Source organism: Tauraco erythrolophus, chromosome 13 (assembly GCF_009769465.1).
Source record: "Tauraco erythrolophus isolate bTauEry1 chromosome 13, bTauEry1.pri, whole genome shotgun sequence".
Lineage (NCBI taxonomy): Eukaryota > Metazoa > Chordata > Aves > Musophagiformes > Musophagidae > Tauraco > Tauraco erythrolophus.
The window spans coordinates 20682760-20700311 of record NC_141477.1 but is presented as its reverse complement, the minus strand read 5'-3'; the positions used below and the strand labels follow the sequence as shown (position 1 = coordinate 20700311).

General features: G+C 43.4%; 1 protein-coding gene across 2 annotated transcripts in view; it reads left to right on the top strand.

The window, feature by feature from the left end:
- The window catches only part of CAPN6 (calpain 6), a 56354-nt gene that overhangs the window by 30657 nt on the left and 8145 nt on the right, over positions 1-17552 (top strand). Inside the window, exons 2-10 of one of the 2 annotated variants that reach the window (XM_086619583.1) lie at positions 730-861; positions 1457-1665; positions 2045-2237; positions 5741-5934; positions 7643-7720; positions 9408-9603; positions 12724-12846; positions 14548-14750; positions 15415-15533. In XM_086619583.1, coding sequence (XP_086475709.1) covers positions 730-861; positions 1457-1665; positions 2045-2237; positions 5741-5934; positions 7643-7720; positions 9408-9603; positions 12724-12846; positions 14548-14750; positions 15415-15533 — 1447 coding nt within the window. Of the gene's footprint in view, positions 1-729; positions 862-1456; positions 1666-2044; positions 2238-5740; positions 5935-7642; positions 7721-9407; positions 9604-12723; positions 12847-14547; positions 14751-15414; positions 15537-17552 lie in introns of both variants that reach the window. The other variant, XM_009979181.2, reaches the window with a different exon arrangement.

Here is a 17552-nt window from a genome sequence, read left to right as displayed (position 1 = left end):
ACCCCTTGGGAAAGACACAGCAAGGGGCAAGCTAGTGAGGAGTAGGGAGACATTCCAGGGGAGCCAGCTGTGCTTTGGTGAGAATCTGTGTGTGAATAGAGATGGAGCCAGGAGAGCAACGAGGGAGGAGGAACGAGTGGTTCTAATAAGAGCCAGATAAATGAGGAAGATGAGACCCAGAGAATGAGAGGCATATTTCACCAACGTGTATTCTCTGCTGCCTGAGGTGCTGGGTTTGCTGGGGCCATTGCAGTCACACATGCTGTTGGTGGAGGAGGGTTTGCAGTGTGTCAGCCAAGGGAATGGCAATGAAGGAAGAGGAGCTTAGAGTCCTGCTGTTGGTGGCATAATTTCCCGCTGTTTTTCTTGATTTCTTTTTTTTTTTTGTCAAAGCCTTTCCCCGTAATGCTTCCTCCTTCTCCTTTCACTTAATTTCAGTTCATTAACTGTCCCCATGCCAAATAAGTCTTCCAAAAGTTGAATTCATTCCAGTCCTCAAAGATTACTTTCAGCTGAGGGCAAAACTAGGAACCCTGGCAAAAAAAATGTCAAATCCTGGTGTTTAGATAAGGCAACACTATCTCCTTGTAAGAACTTAAATAATCCTGTATACCCCGACTTGCAAATATACTCAGTGCCAGTGGGCTTTTCAACTTCCTGCTACAGAAATTCCATGCTGTGATCATTTCTGGAGTGGAGTCTCCAGTAATCTCTGGTTTGCTTTGTTAGGACCTCTGTGAAGACCCCCACCTGTTTGTGAATGGCATCAGCTCCCATGACTTACACCAAGGCACCCTGGGGAACTGCTGGTTTGTGGCTGCGTGCTCTTGCTTGGCTCTGAGGAAGACCCTCTGGCAGCAGGTAGGTGATCAATGTACTTGGTGCATGAAATAAAGCTAATAAACCTTGGTTGCTTCCCTGCCTATCAGCCTGTGTTTTTCCCTCTAGGACTAATGTGTCTCTGATGAGTGGTGAATTTTGGTGGATTCTAATCTTCCCTTTCTTTACAAGTTCGTTTTTTGTATTATGAGACCTTGCTGTTCCACAGTCTCATTGAGCACTAAAGAATCATAGAATGGTTTGGGTTGGAAGGGGCCTCAAGGATCATCTAGTTCCATACCCCTCGCCATGGGCAGGGAAATCCTCCACTACACCAGGTTGCCCAAAGCCTCAAAGAAGAGACATAGCAAAGCCAGGGAGTGCAATAAACTTCTGTTTGTCTTTCTCTGCCAATCAATTTGAATTTTACTTTCCTAAAAGATTCTTTAAAGTGGGGCTATATTTGACTTTGTACCAAATTCGCTCTCTTTTTTTTTACTGCTTCATCTAAGCTTCATTTAAGGTCAACTGCTCTTGAAGCTGAATACCAGCACAGTGCATGCTCCAGGGCAGTCTGCCCTCTGAATAAATCTTAACATAGTGCATTTGGTGAACTTTGTCTTGCGTGGTTTCTCAGGTGATTCCAGACTTTAACGAACAAGAATGGGACCCTAAAAACCCAGAGAAATATGCTGGGATTTTCCGTTTCCGTTTCTGGTGCTTTGGAGAATGGACAGAGGTTGTTGTCGATGATCTGCTGCCAACAATGGATGGGAAGTTGATCTACTGCCATTCCAATGTGAAAAATGAATTCTGGAGCGCATTATTGGAGAAAGCTTATGCAAAGTATGAGCTAATTCATTGTCCTTTTAGTCCTTAGTGTTGTCCCTTCTATCTATCTGTTTGTTTTGTCTGTCAACTCAATCATACTTTCCATAATTTTAGGTTTGGTGCTAGTAGAGAACCTAAAAAAGATTGAAAACTCCTCCTTTAATCTGCGTGGAGGTGAATCATAAAGGAGTGCAATGCAATCTGCTTCAGTAGCCCAAAGCCTTAAGGATCATTACAGTCCTTTCCTAGAAACCCAGCAAAGGTTTATCTGCAATCTGCTGTTTTGTTTTGTTCTGTTTTATTTTTTCCTTGGTGAGACACAAATATATTACGTACCTATTAGAGCATCTCCAACAGCCACTTGGTGACTGAGAATGTTCTGTGTTATCTCCAGGCTGGCTGGATCTTATGAAGCCCTAGATGGAGGGAGCGCTGCAGATGCAATTGTGGATTTCACTGGAGCAGTGGCAGAATCTATTGATTTGGTACAGGGCAAATATGGTGAGATTATTTCTGAGCGGATGAAGCTGTTTGAAGATTTGCTGAAAGTGCATAAAAGAGGCGGGTTGATCAGCTGTTCCATTACGGTACGTATGAAGAGCTGGATTTTAGGAGTTAATTTCTATGGAAAAAATACTGTTATTAGTCTGAGTATATTGAGTATGTCCTTCATTTGTATGCTTTGGAAAAGCTTCGTACAGAAAGAGCTAGCAAGTTGGCCGTGCGGTCAGCCAAGTACAACTCCATGAGCTGCTAAATACGATCACAAAACCGCAAAACCATTTGAGCTGCTGCTTCACTGTGGATCTGAAATACTGCTCTTTCTGAAAGGTCACAATTGTGCATTGACCCAAGGTTAATCCACCTAGAATGCCCTAATTTACGGGCCGAATGGCAGCGTTCAATTTCTTTATTTCTTAAGGAAATCTGTTTACAGAAAACAGTTTTGTTGGCACTGAGCTGCTGAGACTTCTTGACTTCTCTACCTCTCTCCGTTCACTTGAGGTGCTACAAGACCGATGAGAAGCAGCTCCCAAAGGGTGTGATATACTTCACAAACCACAGGCAGACAAGGACCTTGCAAAGCCCCTTGCCATGGGAGGGAAACCAGTGACAACTGGGCTTAACTTGCCTTCTGTCAAAGTCTCCAATGTCAGGCCATGACTGGGTGGCACTGAAATTCTCACGTTGTCTGAAGCTGTTACCGCAGGTGGAGGGCTAACAAACAGCCATGGCACCTGAATACTTCTTAAAAGACTGCTTTTAAGTGATTTTTGAAGTGCAGCCTGCAGGAAAGGGGTCATTCTCTAGAAGTTCCAGGAATGGCAGCTAGGTGCACTTCAGCATCTTACTCCCATGCCCTCTGCTTCCAATTTAAGACCTTAGCTAAGGCTAATCTTAAATGGACTTAGTTAAATCACTTAAACACTTTGCTTTAATTTCCCTGTCTGGGAAACAGGATCGTATTACTGCAGCACGTAACTATTTCATACCTGTGGTGTAAGTGCCGAGTCCGTGGTAAAGTGGTGGACTCTCAAGTGTTGGTTCATTCAGAAATTCTGGGAGTGTCATAGTGGTTGTGCAGTTGTCTAGAACAACAGAAAATCAGCCATGTTTGGAGATGCCTGAGAACATTATCTATTTAGCTGGCCGTGGTCATGCACTGCCCTGTGCCAGTGCCATGGTACCAAAGAGGAACATATATGGTACCTTCTGGGAGATGAATTTGAACCTGAGAGCTCCGCTGGGATAGAACAGCAGTCCTGAGCTGTCTCTCCCAGCAACATCAGGCAACATCTCAGGAACAAATTCTTTTAGGTCTTTGGTGTTTGTTTTACCTTTCTCACAAGGTCTGAATTTTTATTTAGAAAGAATTCCATCTGGATTGCTCAGACCAGGCTGGCAGACCAGACTTCCTGGTGTGAATTGGTGCTGTAAATATTGTTTCCGGGATGACTGGTTGCTCCCAAATGCTAAGGCAGTTCAGTCTCTTAATGTGGGTTTGGTGAGGACATAGGATAAGTACAGGGAGTTGTATTTTAAAAAGCAATTAGTTAGACAGTTGTAATGCCTTCACTTCTTCCTGGCATTATATTTCTGCCTGCCAAACCAAACGCAGATGCTTCTAAATATTGATTACACAGAGGCTGTTCCTGTTGGATTGGCTTGGCCCATCTGCATTTACATTTATCACTTTTTATGTATTATATGTATTATACATACAATGAAACTTTCTAGGTATAGAATATTTAATACTCAAGTGGCTTCATTACTTACTTACAAACATGTCATAATTTTCCTTGGATTACAAAATAGCCCTGAGCTTCACCATTTAGAAATTTGAACAGACAGTAGATGTTTAAATATCTCATTGAAATAAATAAATAAATGCCTTCAGAATGAGGTGGGAAAGGAAGCCCAGCGGTAAGAAAAGCCTGAGGGATAATAAAGGCAGCAGGAGAGGTTACAGACTCCCATGCTGTCAAGGACTCTTGGTTGCTTTTAGTTGTGAAAAACACAAGTGAAAAGTGTTACATTGGAGAAAGCCCAAACCCATTGGAAATGTCAGCCAGTCTTGGTGTAACACATGAGCTGATTCTTTAGGAGCTGTTGTCGGTGAAAGGCAAAGAGGTCTTGGCAAGAGTCTCACAGTTGCCAGACCATCTGTCAGTTCCAATTTGATATAAATGTCTTTTATTTTTTTTTCCCCCCCTAATTTCTTATCTTTGGGGACTGAACACTGTAGTATCAGTGCAACAGCTGCCTTAGGAGAAGGACCCTGTCTGTTTAGACCAGAGAAATTTTGAAATGGGTGAAAATATCTGAGAAAGTAACATGTGCATTTCATAACTCTAATTAAAGAGCATCTCTCTCCACCAGAGCAAAGGCTTACTTGATACTGGGCTCTTAATTAGGTTGTTGCAAGTTTACACGCAAGGATTTGCACTGAGTCAAATCTTCCTTCCTTCCTGTCCAAGGGAGTGAGTGTCTTAAGGCCCAATGGGGCATTGCCCAACAGAGGTGAAAGAGACTCTGGTTATGGCTCAGAGCAAAGATGCCCACGCAGGCTCCAGCGAGGGTGTGATGAATCCAGAGGCACAACCATTTCGATTGTCCCTGGCTCAGAAGAAAGGTTAGAGCACTGGCACAGCTTTACTTTTTTCCACTGTCCTGCCTGGTATGTGTTGCTCAGAAGCAGCATTGTACTGGCTTTGTAAAGGGCCAGTCGTTCAAAGCAACACCAGCATCTTTATCTGATACTGCTCTTCTGTTTTCAGATGTACCTAGGAGATTTTGATGTGGCCACATTAAATGAAATTGCAGTCTTTTTCAGAGCTTGACAATTTTTATGTATTCTTAGATCAGCATCTGGTCAGGCCCCGGTTATCTAGCAGGGAAGTCTTCTGCGTGATCGCTGCTGGAAACTAAGCTGCTTATGTGTTGTCTATGAGGAGCAAACCCAGTTCCTTAAAAGCCTGCAGATCTGCCAGTTGCCACCTAAGAGAGGCCTGACAGGTCACGAGTCAGGTACAGGACAGGTTTGGCAAATGGCTAGAAAGTTTTCTTGCCTGTGCCCTTGTATTTTTTACCCACTGCCAGTAGTTCATCCTGGGTATCAAATTTACCCCAACACAGAAACACCAGCTAAATCCTTAGGCCCTACAGTGACCAGTGGAGGCCACCACCAGACAGTGCTATGTCCGAGCGTGGTCATCAATGTCCAGAAGAGCCATTTTGTAAAGATGACAAGATTTTGGAAGGGCTGATAAAGATTGTCCATCAGCCCAGTCTTTACCTCTCTGAGGCCACTAGGAGACAGAATGGCTGCAGCAGGCAATATTATCCTACCCTCTGGGCTTCTGTCTGTTGGGACTTGTCTGGTGCTATCATGCAGAAGACCAGACTAGTGAGTCTCTGGTTTTGAACCCCAGTACTGTTGTTTTCCTCCATAGCCAAATGACTCGGGAAGGGAATGTACAGTACTGTGAAAGAAAACAAACCTTCCTCGTCCTGCCCCTTGAACGTGTAGCTGTCAGGTTCCCTCAGTGATGCGAGTTCTTTTTTTTAATTGTTATTCTTGATGCTAAAGGCTTCCTCTGGCGGTGCCAATGAAGTGGAGACAGACATGGGTCTTATCATCGGCCATGCCTACTCGGTGACTGCGGTTCGGAAGCTGCGCCTCGGAGAAAGGCTCATGTTCTCTTTTAAGGCAGAAAAGCTGTTCATGATCAGGCTGAGGAATCCCTGGGGAAAAAGAGAGTGGAACGGCGCCTGGAGCGACAAGTAAGTGCTGCAAATCCAGTCTCAAAGGAATGAAACTGTGATTAGGGCCACGGGACGTCGGATGCATGGTTGTTGAACACTGTGAGACACAGCGTCAGTCTGCAGTACTCAGTGCTGGCTGAACCGTTGTGCCATCTCTTCCCAACTGTAGCATTCTCTGAGCAAATGAACACATCCTGGAGGAGCCAGGAGGGTATGGCTTCCTGGACCTTAGTGTACTGTATACATCATTGTTCTGGCACGCTGGAGCATGAATAGAAAAAGAGCCTACGGTGAAGGTGATGAGTCAAGAACATGAGGTTTGTTCCAAGCTTCACCACTGAGTTTGTGACTCAGTTTCTCATCTGTTATCGCTAGCTGCTGTGGATGGAATAAGTCTTTTATTCTTAGATAATTTAAGTGACTGGTGAAAAATGCTGCAGAATTGCCACATTTGTGGTTTCTTGAATTGTTTTCTAATGAATTTTAATGTGGGCCATAAGCTTAGCAGGCACCCCTACAGAGACAGAAATGATTGCTGGAGGGGATGTATTCCATTACTGGCAATTTATACATGAAAAACATTTAATGAGGATGTTACAGTTTGACACTGTGCTTACCAGCTACTGTTAGCATTTCATAGTGCAGTGTTCTTAACAGCATATTAAATTCTTATCTTCCATACTTTAGCTAGCAAAAATCTATTACTTTCAAAGAGTTTGGTTCAGGTGAAATGTAAAGAACGTGCAGAAGAGCTACTGGGTCATATTTAACTTAAGCCCTATGGTTCTCCCCTACCCCGTGTCTTAGCACAGCTGCCACTCATTCCAGTGGAAGCACTGAGGTCTCTGAGGTTGGCCCATGGTTTTTGGCCTAACAGAATTAAAATGAGAATTTTCAAATAGGTTAAAAAAATGTCTGTTACAGCAAGCAAACTCCCTCCCTTCCTGCCAACCACCTTCCACTTTATCCTCCAAGTACTTTTGGAAAGGGAGTGAGGATTGTGACTAATGTAACACATTAGGGAAGGGACTCATGCTGTCTTGTATTGTGTTGTCTGGTTTAAGCATCACACTGCTTGCATTCAGGATCCTGTGCTCCCCTGCAGTCAGTGGAAAGAGGCAGGTGCCTCCTGGGGACAGTGCAGAGCACCTAAGTTATGTGCTAATACAGGCAAGGAAGTGTCTGTGCAGTGTGGTGGTACTTTGGAAACTGGACACTAGGCGTGTGCTGTGACAGTTGCTTCTCAAAGACTCTCTGGGGAAATCTCAGACCTGTTTTACTTAAGGAGATTGAAAGACAAAGAGAATAATCTGGTCTAAGCGAACTGTTCAATAAGTTCCTGAGGAGAAAAACCAGGTTTCTTTTGAAGGGTCTTCAGGGAATGAAGTCAATCTCATATGACCTTCCAAACTAGCTGTTTAAGTGTCCTAAGGGATGGTGTGACAAAGGAAATCAATAAGGTTCTGCTCTAGTTGTGCCAATTTTGCATTCATCTCTTTCTTTTTTAGTAGCTTTCAAATCAATTAATGCTTTTAAACTCTTCCTGCAAGCCCCACACTTTCTTCCTGAATATCATCTGTCTTTTCAGTACTCTGATGTTACCTTTATAACAAGAGACTATGAGACAATTTTACTTGCTTTTTTTTTTTCCAGGTGAGAGTATTTAATTTAAGTTATTAATCATCTTTGTTGTTCTTTTTTTCCCCTCTTTTTTTTTTCCTTTTAGTTCTGAGGAGTGGAAGAAAGTCAGCATTTCAGAACGTAAGAGTTTGGGACTCACTCTTGAGAACGATGGAGAGTTCTGGTGAGTGGGAGTCATGTGAAGCGTTTGGAGATACTGGCTACACTGATTGTCATTTATTCTGCCATTTAACAGCTTTGAAAACAACTTCCCCAAATGGATAAGATTATCCAGTTCTGGCACAAGATCTGTTTCTTTTAAACTCTCAAGGGATGACAGAGAAGAGCAGAAAAAATAGATTAAAAACTAGTAGAACAAAATTAGTAGCTCTTAGTAAATATAAGTTTCAAACACCCTCAAAAATCTATTATCTATATTTAGGACATTCACTCAGAATCCAAGACAACACGTGCTGGTTTACATGACAGAATGCCAAATATTGAACACACTGTCAATCCTGTTTACTGACTACTCTGCCTATCTGTAGGATTTCTAGGTCAACCATGGCTGAGGTATCTGTAAATACAATTGCAGCCAATGAATTTTGATATTTGTCAGTGTTTTCCAGCCTGAGAATGCGAAGTGTTTGTTCTTTACAGAATCGCTAGGACTCTAAGAATTTTAACTCTGCTTAAAGCTTAGATACACCGAGGCAGTCCAGCAACTTCTTTAGCAGATCATCAATATTGCATCAAGTGTACTGGTAGGGCTCAGTATGAAAAATCTTCTGTTTGCTTGGCTTTGTCGGAACTGGCAACTGGAAACCAACTGTAGGGTTTAGTTCTGGGCCATTAATAAGCCAGCACATGATGGTAGTTCAGAGGTACCAAGCTGTTAGAGGAGGTGAACATTTTTTAACTGCCCAGCAATCCAGTGTGTCTCTTTAGTGGGCACAGGTAATAGCATTGAGATGGTGCTAAATAAAAGCTATGTACCCCTAAATACAGGGGTTTGAGTCATGCTCAGGGACAAATGTAACAATAAGGACTGTAAAAATGAGGAGTGGATAGTACTTTGGTTGCAGATCATCTCTTTTGCCTTTGCAAAATATATGTTATCAAATCTAGCCTGGTAAAGACAACCTATCCTTTGGGCCTAGGTGCTGAAACTGAACAAATGCAGAGCTGATCAAACAGACTGAGGTGATATTTCTCTAAATTAAGTTCTAAGATAGTGTGATAGAGCAACGAAACTAGTGAAGGATTTAGAGAACTTGTCCTATGAGGAGTGAGGAGCGGCTGAGGGAGCTGGGACTGTTTAGTCTGGAGAAGAGGAGGCTCAGGGGGACGTTATCCCTCCCTACAATTACCTGAAAGGAAGTTGTAGGGAGATGGGGGTCAGTCTCTTCTCCCATGTCATGAATGACAGGACGAGAGGGAATGGCCTCAAGTTACGCCAGGGGAAATTTAGGCTGGATATCAGGAAGAATTTCTTTACAGAGAGGGTTGTGAAGTATTGGAACAGGCTGCCCAGGGAGGTGGTAGAGTCCCCATCCCTGGAGGTGTTTAAAAACCGTGTGGATTTGGTGTTGAGCAACATGGTTTAGGGACCCTGACAATGCAGGGTGAATGGTTGGACTCGATGATCTTGAAGGTCTCTTCCAACCAGACGATTCTATGATTCTGTGATTGTGGTTTCACAAGTATTTCCACATGGAGAGCTTTCCAGTGAATCAGTTCGTTCTCTGGACAGCTGAGCAATGCCTCCTTTTAAATTACTGGAAGATTTTGTGTGTTATTTTGGCTCTTTGCATGAGTTTTACTGTTTATTTTTAAATAAACCATGACTTTCCTGGTATCCCATGGAATAGGATGACGTTTGAGGAGTGGTGTAAGAATTTCACTGATGTGGACATCTGCCGGATTGTGAACACCTCCTACTTCAGTATCCACAAGACCTGGGAGAAGAAAATGATGCATGGGGCTTGGGCAAAGAATTCAGAGCCCCTGCTAAATCGCTCTGGTGGATGCTTTGATAACAGAGAGACCTTCCTTCAGAATCCCCAGGTGGGAATCCCTGTATTTTGTGAGGTATTAAAGTGTATCCACTTTATCTAGAGCTTCTGAAGTATCCACCCTGTTTAGGAGTTGGCAGTGACTACACTACAGAAATCTCATTGCCACTGTCTGTCCTCTGGGAGTGTGCTGGTTCACTGCACGTTTCAGTGATTTCTGTGAAACCTCTCAGAAGACTTTAGATATTTGTTTAGGACTGATGATGTTTGGGGCTAATGAGTCAGACACACTAGGATTAGTGAAGTCCTGTGTGGACTTCTTTCAGTTTCCCAGTCGTAGAAAGGCAGAAGATCTTCTACTGACAGAACTCCGTTTGCTTAACACCCTTAAACAGCCCGAGGACTTTGTCCACTGTATTTAGTTAACATCCCTTTGCATTAATCTAATTCTGAAAGTATCTAGTCTCTTCCCCAAGCTCACCTTCTCAGCAGCATTACAGAATTTTCCTTGTCTCATCATACCTGGTACCTTTCAAGCAATTCAGGTTATCTGTTCATGCATTCTTACTCCATTTCACACCTTCCTGCCCTTCTCAGTGTCGAACGTTTTCAGCCCAGTGCACGTGAGTTCAGGCATAAAACTTCCATTACTGACAATGAGTTCTGGGCACCTACTGCTTTAGTTATTGCTTTGAAAATTGACCTTTCTGTTCTTTTGTAATTCACCACATCCTTTAGATTAATTGAAAATGGTTTTGTGTCTGCTTCTCTGCACTGGTATGGGAGGTTTCTGTCTGCACCCCTCCATTTTCATAACAGGGTATTGGAGAAGCGCAGCCTTTGCTGTTCAAACTAGGAGTAAATCTCAAACTCCCAGCTCATCCTGTCATATAGGTGTAGATGGAGAAGCAGTTCTTCTGTCAGTGCCTTGTTTCCAGACAGTGATTTTATTCAGATATTCCCCTGTATGATTTTGGATGTATTCCAGGTGCCTGTCTGGGTCTCATTTCTAAGTGTTAAGCTGCCACAGAGAAAGAAATATACACGTTACGGTGGAGTGCAATGCCTGATGCAATGGAAATTCTTTTTATTCCAGTTTTATCTCTAGGCTAGTTGATTAAAAGGCTCTTTAATAGCAGCACTGGAACACATTTATGTTAGCTTAGGGCCGTTATAAATTACTGTGGCACATACTGCCATAGTCTAGAGATAATCTCTGTCTATGCTGCCTGAGTGAAATGCCTGACACTGAGGGACCACCTATGAAGTTTATCTGTACAGAGAGGAATTGTGACACTTCCAGTCCCTTTAAAATAAAAGAATTTAAGCAAAGTATAAATGTATTCCTACAGCCACCTGCTGATTTCCAGATTGTTACCCATTAGGACAGCTGAAATGTCATCAGATCAAAGATCATCACAGCTGCATGCCTCTTATCAGCCTAAGAGAGCTCTCTTGCACTCTCACAGTTCCCCTTCCACAGCTCCATTTGCCCTGGAACGCTCCAGGCTATCTGACAAGGTAATGCTGCATATGGTTCAACAAGGACAAGAATTAAAACGTGCCTTACTAGGTGTTGCTGCATATTTGTATCTCGCTTTTTAGATTCTCTCTGCAGAGGCTCTTTGCAACCCTTAGGACTCTCTTCAGGGTCCTGAGCTTTCTCTGACACAATGTTGCTACAGCACACAAATAAGAGTACAAAGAAGCACTGAATTTACACCAAAAACCAGCCAGCCCAGAACAGCAAGCTGTAGTTCTGTAGGAGGCCAATCTGGACCGTAAATACCGTGAACAACTAATGAAGCCCAGAGACTTGGGAAGGTATTGATTGTCCTTCCGATACTGCTGTGCTTCAGCCAGCTCTGCTAGAGGTTGGTGTTCCCTCCATGTGGCTGTGACACTGCCTGAGACAGCGAGGGTCGGGATGAGAAATGGGATGGTGCCTTATTCTGCAGAGCTCTAACCACAGCGGGATGAGGAGTCGTTACGGGGGATCGTTCCACGACAGTCACCAATGTTGGTGACTACCTACCTCAGAGCAAAGCTCAGTGAGGATTTGCTTTTTAGCCAAAAGGAGGAGCAGGGAGGGGGGAACTGAACCGCTGATGATATTCCTCTCCATGCTGTCAGAGAATTTCAGCTCAAATCAGGATGTGTGGTGCACATAGTACCCAGCTGTGCACCGCTGCAGTTTTGTGCTTTTATTTGTTTGCTTCACATTAAAAGGTCTTTGAAGATGGAAGAATAAAGCATTTGTTTAAACTTGACGTAGTGTCCTCCTCCCCTCCCCTGGTTCTGACAACTCAGATTTGCCCTCTTTATGCAGGAAAGAAAGAAAATTTAAAGGAGTGAATGAATCTGAGCGTTTCAATTCTTTGTCATACAAAGAAACACCCATCTGACCTTTTTTGTGTACTGAAAGGTTGCACACTTAATCGTGAACTGGTCTTGTAGTGATACTTAATAACATAAGCAATTCAAGTCTGATTTATTGAGATGGGAACTGCTGCCTGAACTTGAAGTAATTCCATTTGATTTGTCTTAAACCAAAGTTGGTTTACTTTAAACAGTTTGGATAAAAGATTTGTGTGTTAAAGATGCAGGAGTCCTTCTTAGCTCTTTTTGCTGGGTATTCCTAAGGCTTTCAGGAAAATGGAAAAAGTCCAAAATTAGCATTCCTGTCATTCTTGTATTAAATAGAAATTGTAGGTGCAGAACAAAGTTATGGGGTGTGGGGTTTTTTAACTAAGATTTGGAAGATATTTTAGGTATTCAAGTTAAAAGAAGAATCAAATGATCAAAAACCCCATCTGGAGTCTGTCTCACTTCTGATTTGTATATATCTGAATAAAACTTAGTCTTTTGTTTCTTGCTTTCAGAAGAGATGTCCTCTTCTGCTGCCTCAACAGTTACTTTGTGATACTGTCTCACCCTGTCCTGTATGTGAATTACCACTTTCAGCGTCTCTCATGCTTTTGCTTTAAAGATCCTAAATTAGCAGTAATTTTCAGCTGTGGATTGCTGGGAATATCTGTTATATGGAGAACTCTCCTACCCTCAAATGTGCTTTTATTTGCCTCCTTTGTATGCACATATTTCCTTGGTGATGGCTTTATCCTCAGTATCCTAAGGCATTTCTAACAGTTTACCCTCTTCTCTCTTGTACTAGTTCGTCTTTGACGTTAAGAAGACTGAGGACAAAGTGTTGGTCTCGTTACAGCAGGAGGATCGCCGCAAATACAAGAAAGAAGGGAAAGGAGACAGCATCCCAATCGGCTTTGAAATATTGAAGGTAGGCAGTCAGTCATCTGCACTCCTGGTTCAGAGTTTGTTCAGCAGTCCTGCTTCCTCCTGGCAATGAGATCTCTGGCAGAGAGAGGCATGATTATCTGGTGGGATCTGGCTCTCCTCTCAACAAGAGCTTTGCATTTGCAGTGCACTCAGTCACCAGAGCTGACGTTAAACAGACTATTTGAACTAAATTTAGTTCAATTCAAGCTCTGTTTGAACTAAAGGAACACAAGTCATTTTTCCCTATTGCAAAAGAATATTAAGTGCTTTTCCTACCCCAGCCTTTGAAGAGAAAGACAAAAAATATTAAGGCTTGAAACACAGAGGGGATTTTTCTCCTTCTCATTGGAGGCTCCTGCTGCCATTTCATCACTGATGAAATGATTTCATCATTGGCAAATACGGCCAAGTGAATGAATTTGAAAAGTCTGCAGTTTTTCTTTTGCCACTTAGAAAAAAGTGTCAAGAGTCTTTTCAAAAGCTCAAGTAGTGAGTAGGAAATGAGCATATGTGAAAAGGAACCAAAAGGATCCCAAACAGTAATCTAATCGCACTCCCAGGGCAAATTGAGTAAAATGAAAACACGTGAACCGAAAGGAGGAGGAAAGCAAGAAAAACAGCTATGCATCTGCATTTTCACTGAGGATCAGGATTATCTTATCATCTGTTGCTATGGCTGGTGGGACTACACTGACTCTATGACCCTACTCTAAAAAAGTTTTTAACAGTCGGAGCTGCTGACATCTGCATCACACTTATTCATTCAACAATCACCTTTTAAGCACATATATTGAGAAGTGTCATTACAGAAAGTAGCATAATTTACCTTGCCTTGTTTATGCCTCTATATCTAATTCGGAAAGGCTTGGAAAATAAAATCATACCTTCAGAAAAGTATCAGTGCTCTATCTATGTTTCTGTTCAATAGTTTTTCTGTTTTGGAAGTGTTCTAACCCACCAGGCTCATTGTCGTGATTAAAGGCCTATCGAAGACCATGGCCTAAATTATCTGAAGACAAAAAAGAGCTACCAGAAAAGAATGTAGGGCTGTCAGTGCCCCCAAGAGCTGCTTAAGAAATAGGTTTATATTTTAACTGTGCTGTGGTAAATATCAGTTCCCGGACGAGGATGTTAATAGTTAAGCATAGCTTAAAGGCTTAGAACAAAACATAAATGGTTGTGGCTTTTGAATTCAGGAAAGGACAATGAACATACAGCTGTGTGCATCTGGATGGAGAACGTGCCATGTAAGACTGGAACACTCTCTCTACATGCTAGAGAAAGGAGGCAGATGAATCTCAGCCTCATCTGAGATGGCAGCGTAGCTCAGCGGGTGGAGTCCTTGGAGTGTGCACGCATCTCTGAAAGTGTTCAAAGCTCTGCAGTAGCATGGTGTCTCTGTTAGTGGATGCATGTCTTTGTCAGTCCCAGACTTTCACCTCTGCTTAGGGGCATACATGGATATACCGATGCAGTGAAGTGCAGAACAGCACTGCTGGAGGGCTCTGCTTGGAGCACTGGGTTGCCCGTCAGGACTATCTTTGCCACAGCTTCAGTGGGTAAAAAAACATTTGCCAGTCCATTTGCTTTTCTTGCACGTTGTCTTTTCTACCCATGAAAGGCTGTGCTGTGCAGGGAAAATCCTGCCTGTTAGCTCTGATATCCCCCTTTGCATTAACCCTGTACTGCTCTGTGGCTGTAGGTGGAGGATAACAGAAGCTATCGACTACACAAGCTCACTGTGCAGGAGAGAGTGGCCACGTCTCCATACATCAACACACGCACTGTGTTCTTGAAGAGGATCCTTAAGCAAGGTCGCTACGTCCTTATCCCAACTACATATCATCCTGGCATCACTACAAAGTTTGTCCTGAGACTCTTCACAGATGTGCCATCAGAACTCAGGTAGGTTGCACTTGCAGCTACATGAGATCTTCCCTTGCCCACATTGGCTGCACCTCCTTGGAAATGGTTGCCTCGTTGCCCTCAAATATCCCTGACTCAATAGCTCATATCGCTCCAGAATTAGGCCCTTGATATGGTTGGGGTCACCTCCAAGAATCTCCAGATGGCTCACTGGGATTCGTGCATGGACAGGACATTTTTACTTGGGAACCCAGTGGACCATTTGGTTTGGGTCTTTTGAGCTTTTAGTTTGGCTTTTGTAGTTGCCTCCAGTTCTAGCTGAGCACTGAGCCCTGATGCTTGCAGTTACACTTGGTAATGTTTATTTCTTTGACCATCTCCTTTGAAACCAGTTGTCTGTGAGGGCAAAACTAGTGTTTCATTGAATCAGGCCTGCTGAATTTTTTTCTTGCTTTGATACTATTTTCCATGATTTGAAGGTGTTTGTTTCCACCACTTTTGCTACCATGCAAAAGATGACACAAATCTGATTCACTTTGCTTTCCTCTTTTATTTCTTAAGTCTGTCATTTCTGTACTACAAACTTCCAAAACAGTAGATAAAGAGTACAAAACTCATGTTCTCAGAATGCCAAATTTCCACAACCATTGATTTTTTTTGCTTGACGTTCGTTGCTTCAATTGCTTTTCCCATGATTTTTCAGGGAGCTGAAAGCAGATAAGCCTAAAATGACGTGTTGGAGTCTTCTTTGCGGCTATCCACGTAGAGTCACCCAAATCAGAGTTCACTCTGCAGAGGGTTTACAGAAGCAAGACAGATCAGGTGGTAAGTGTAAAGCAACTCTGGGAGAGTGGAAGGGGCTTCTTCAGTCCTCTAAAGATGATCTGAGTTGATATGTAAGCAGTCAGAAGTTATCCAAACAAACTGAAGATTTATGGGATTTCTTTTTTTAGCACATTGTAAAAACTGATCAAAAGGAGAGATCAGATGAATAAGATGATGCAAACAAGCAAGAGTTATGTGTCGTCTGTGCTGGTTCAGATGGGTAGTAGATCATCATACCCTACAGAACCTTCAGCCAGACCCTCCTGAGAAGGTTTTTCTGGGGATTAGTAAGAAATTCACCTTTCAGGGTTATGTGTTTTTTAAATGGAAAATATCCAGGGAGACAGCTGAATCGCACAGACTCATGTAGTGTGTTACGCTTACCTCAGCAATGTCACTCATGGCCTTCAGGCCACTTTGTTCTTCATTACCACAAGCTTAATAGCACTTCAGGGAGGAAATTATGGTTTTCAACCAACCATTTTCAGCTGGGTAAACTAGGTCAGGGAGAGGTTAAATGACTTGTACAGGACTGTGTATCTGCTTGACTAACCTGATCTCCTTCTATGACAAGGTGACCTGCTTCGTGGATGAGGGAAAGGCTGGGGACGTTGTCTACCTAGATTTTAGTAAATCCTTTGACATCATCTCCCACAGCATTCTCCTGGAGAAACTGGCTGCTCATGGCTTGGATGGAAGTACTCTTTGCTGGGTAAAAAAATGGCTGGTTGGCCAGGCCCAAAGAGTGGTGGTGAATGGAGTTAAATCCCGTTGGTGGTTGGTCACCAGTTGTGTTCCCCAGGGCTCAGTACTAGGACCAGTTCTGTTTAATATCTTTATCAAGGATTGAAGGCACCCTCACTAAGTTTGCAGGCGACACCCAGTTGGGCAGGAGTGTTGATCTGCTCGAGGGTAGGAAGGCTCTCCAGAGGGATCTGGACAAGCTGGATCGATGGGCTGAGGCCAACTGTATGAGGTTCAACAGGCTCAGTGCTGGGTCCTGCACTTGCGTCACAACAACCCCATGGAGCCCTACAGGCTTGGGGAAGAGGGGCTGGAAAGCTGCCTGGTGGAAAAGGAACTGGGGGTGTTGGTCAACAGCTGGCTGAGTGTGAGCCTGCGCGTGCCCAGGTGGCCAAGAAGGCCAATGGGATCCTGGCTTGTGTCAGAAAGAGTGTGGCCAGCAGGACTGGGGCAGTGATCGTCCCCCAGTACTCGGCACTGGTGAGGCTGCACCTCAAATACTGTGTTGGGTTTTGGGCCCCTCGCTACAAGAAGGACACTGAGGTGCTGGAGCACATCCAAAGAAGGGCAACGAAGCTGGTGAAGGGTCTGGAGCACAAGTCTTATGAGGAGCAGCTGAGGGAACTGGGGTTGTTTAGCCTGGAGAAAAGGAGGGTGAGGGGAGACCTTATCGCTCTCTACAGCTGCCTGAAAGGAGGTTGCAGTTCTGTGGAGGTTGGTCTCTTCTCCCGAGCAACAAGTGATAGGATGAGAGGAAACGGTCTCAAGTTGTGCCAGGGGAGGTTTAGATTGAATATTAGGAAAAATTTCTTTCCCAAAGGGTTGTCAAGCATTGAAACAGGCTGCCCAGGGAAGTGGTTGAGTCACCATTCCTGGAGTTATTTAAAAGACATGTAGATGTGGGGCTTAGGGACATGGTTTAGCGGTGGGCTTGGTAGTGTTAGGTTAACAGTTGGATCTGATGATCTCAGAAGTCTTTTTCAACCTAAATGATTCTATGAGTCTATTATCTATCAAAGGAAGTGTTCTGAAGGACACTAAAATGTCTTTCTGGCACTTGATGTTGACAGTTAATTAGGTGACTTGCCCAGTTGTCGTTTCCTTTCTCATTTTCTACTCCTGCTCTCTGTCCGTCGGCCTTCATTTTCCATGACCAGTGCAATGGAAAAAGCTAGACACATCCAGCACTGAGTGGTCAGCAGGGAGAAAGCAAAGGAGCAGAGATAATACAGTGAAACTGGAACAGGAGACTAAAGAGGTTCATGAAACGTC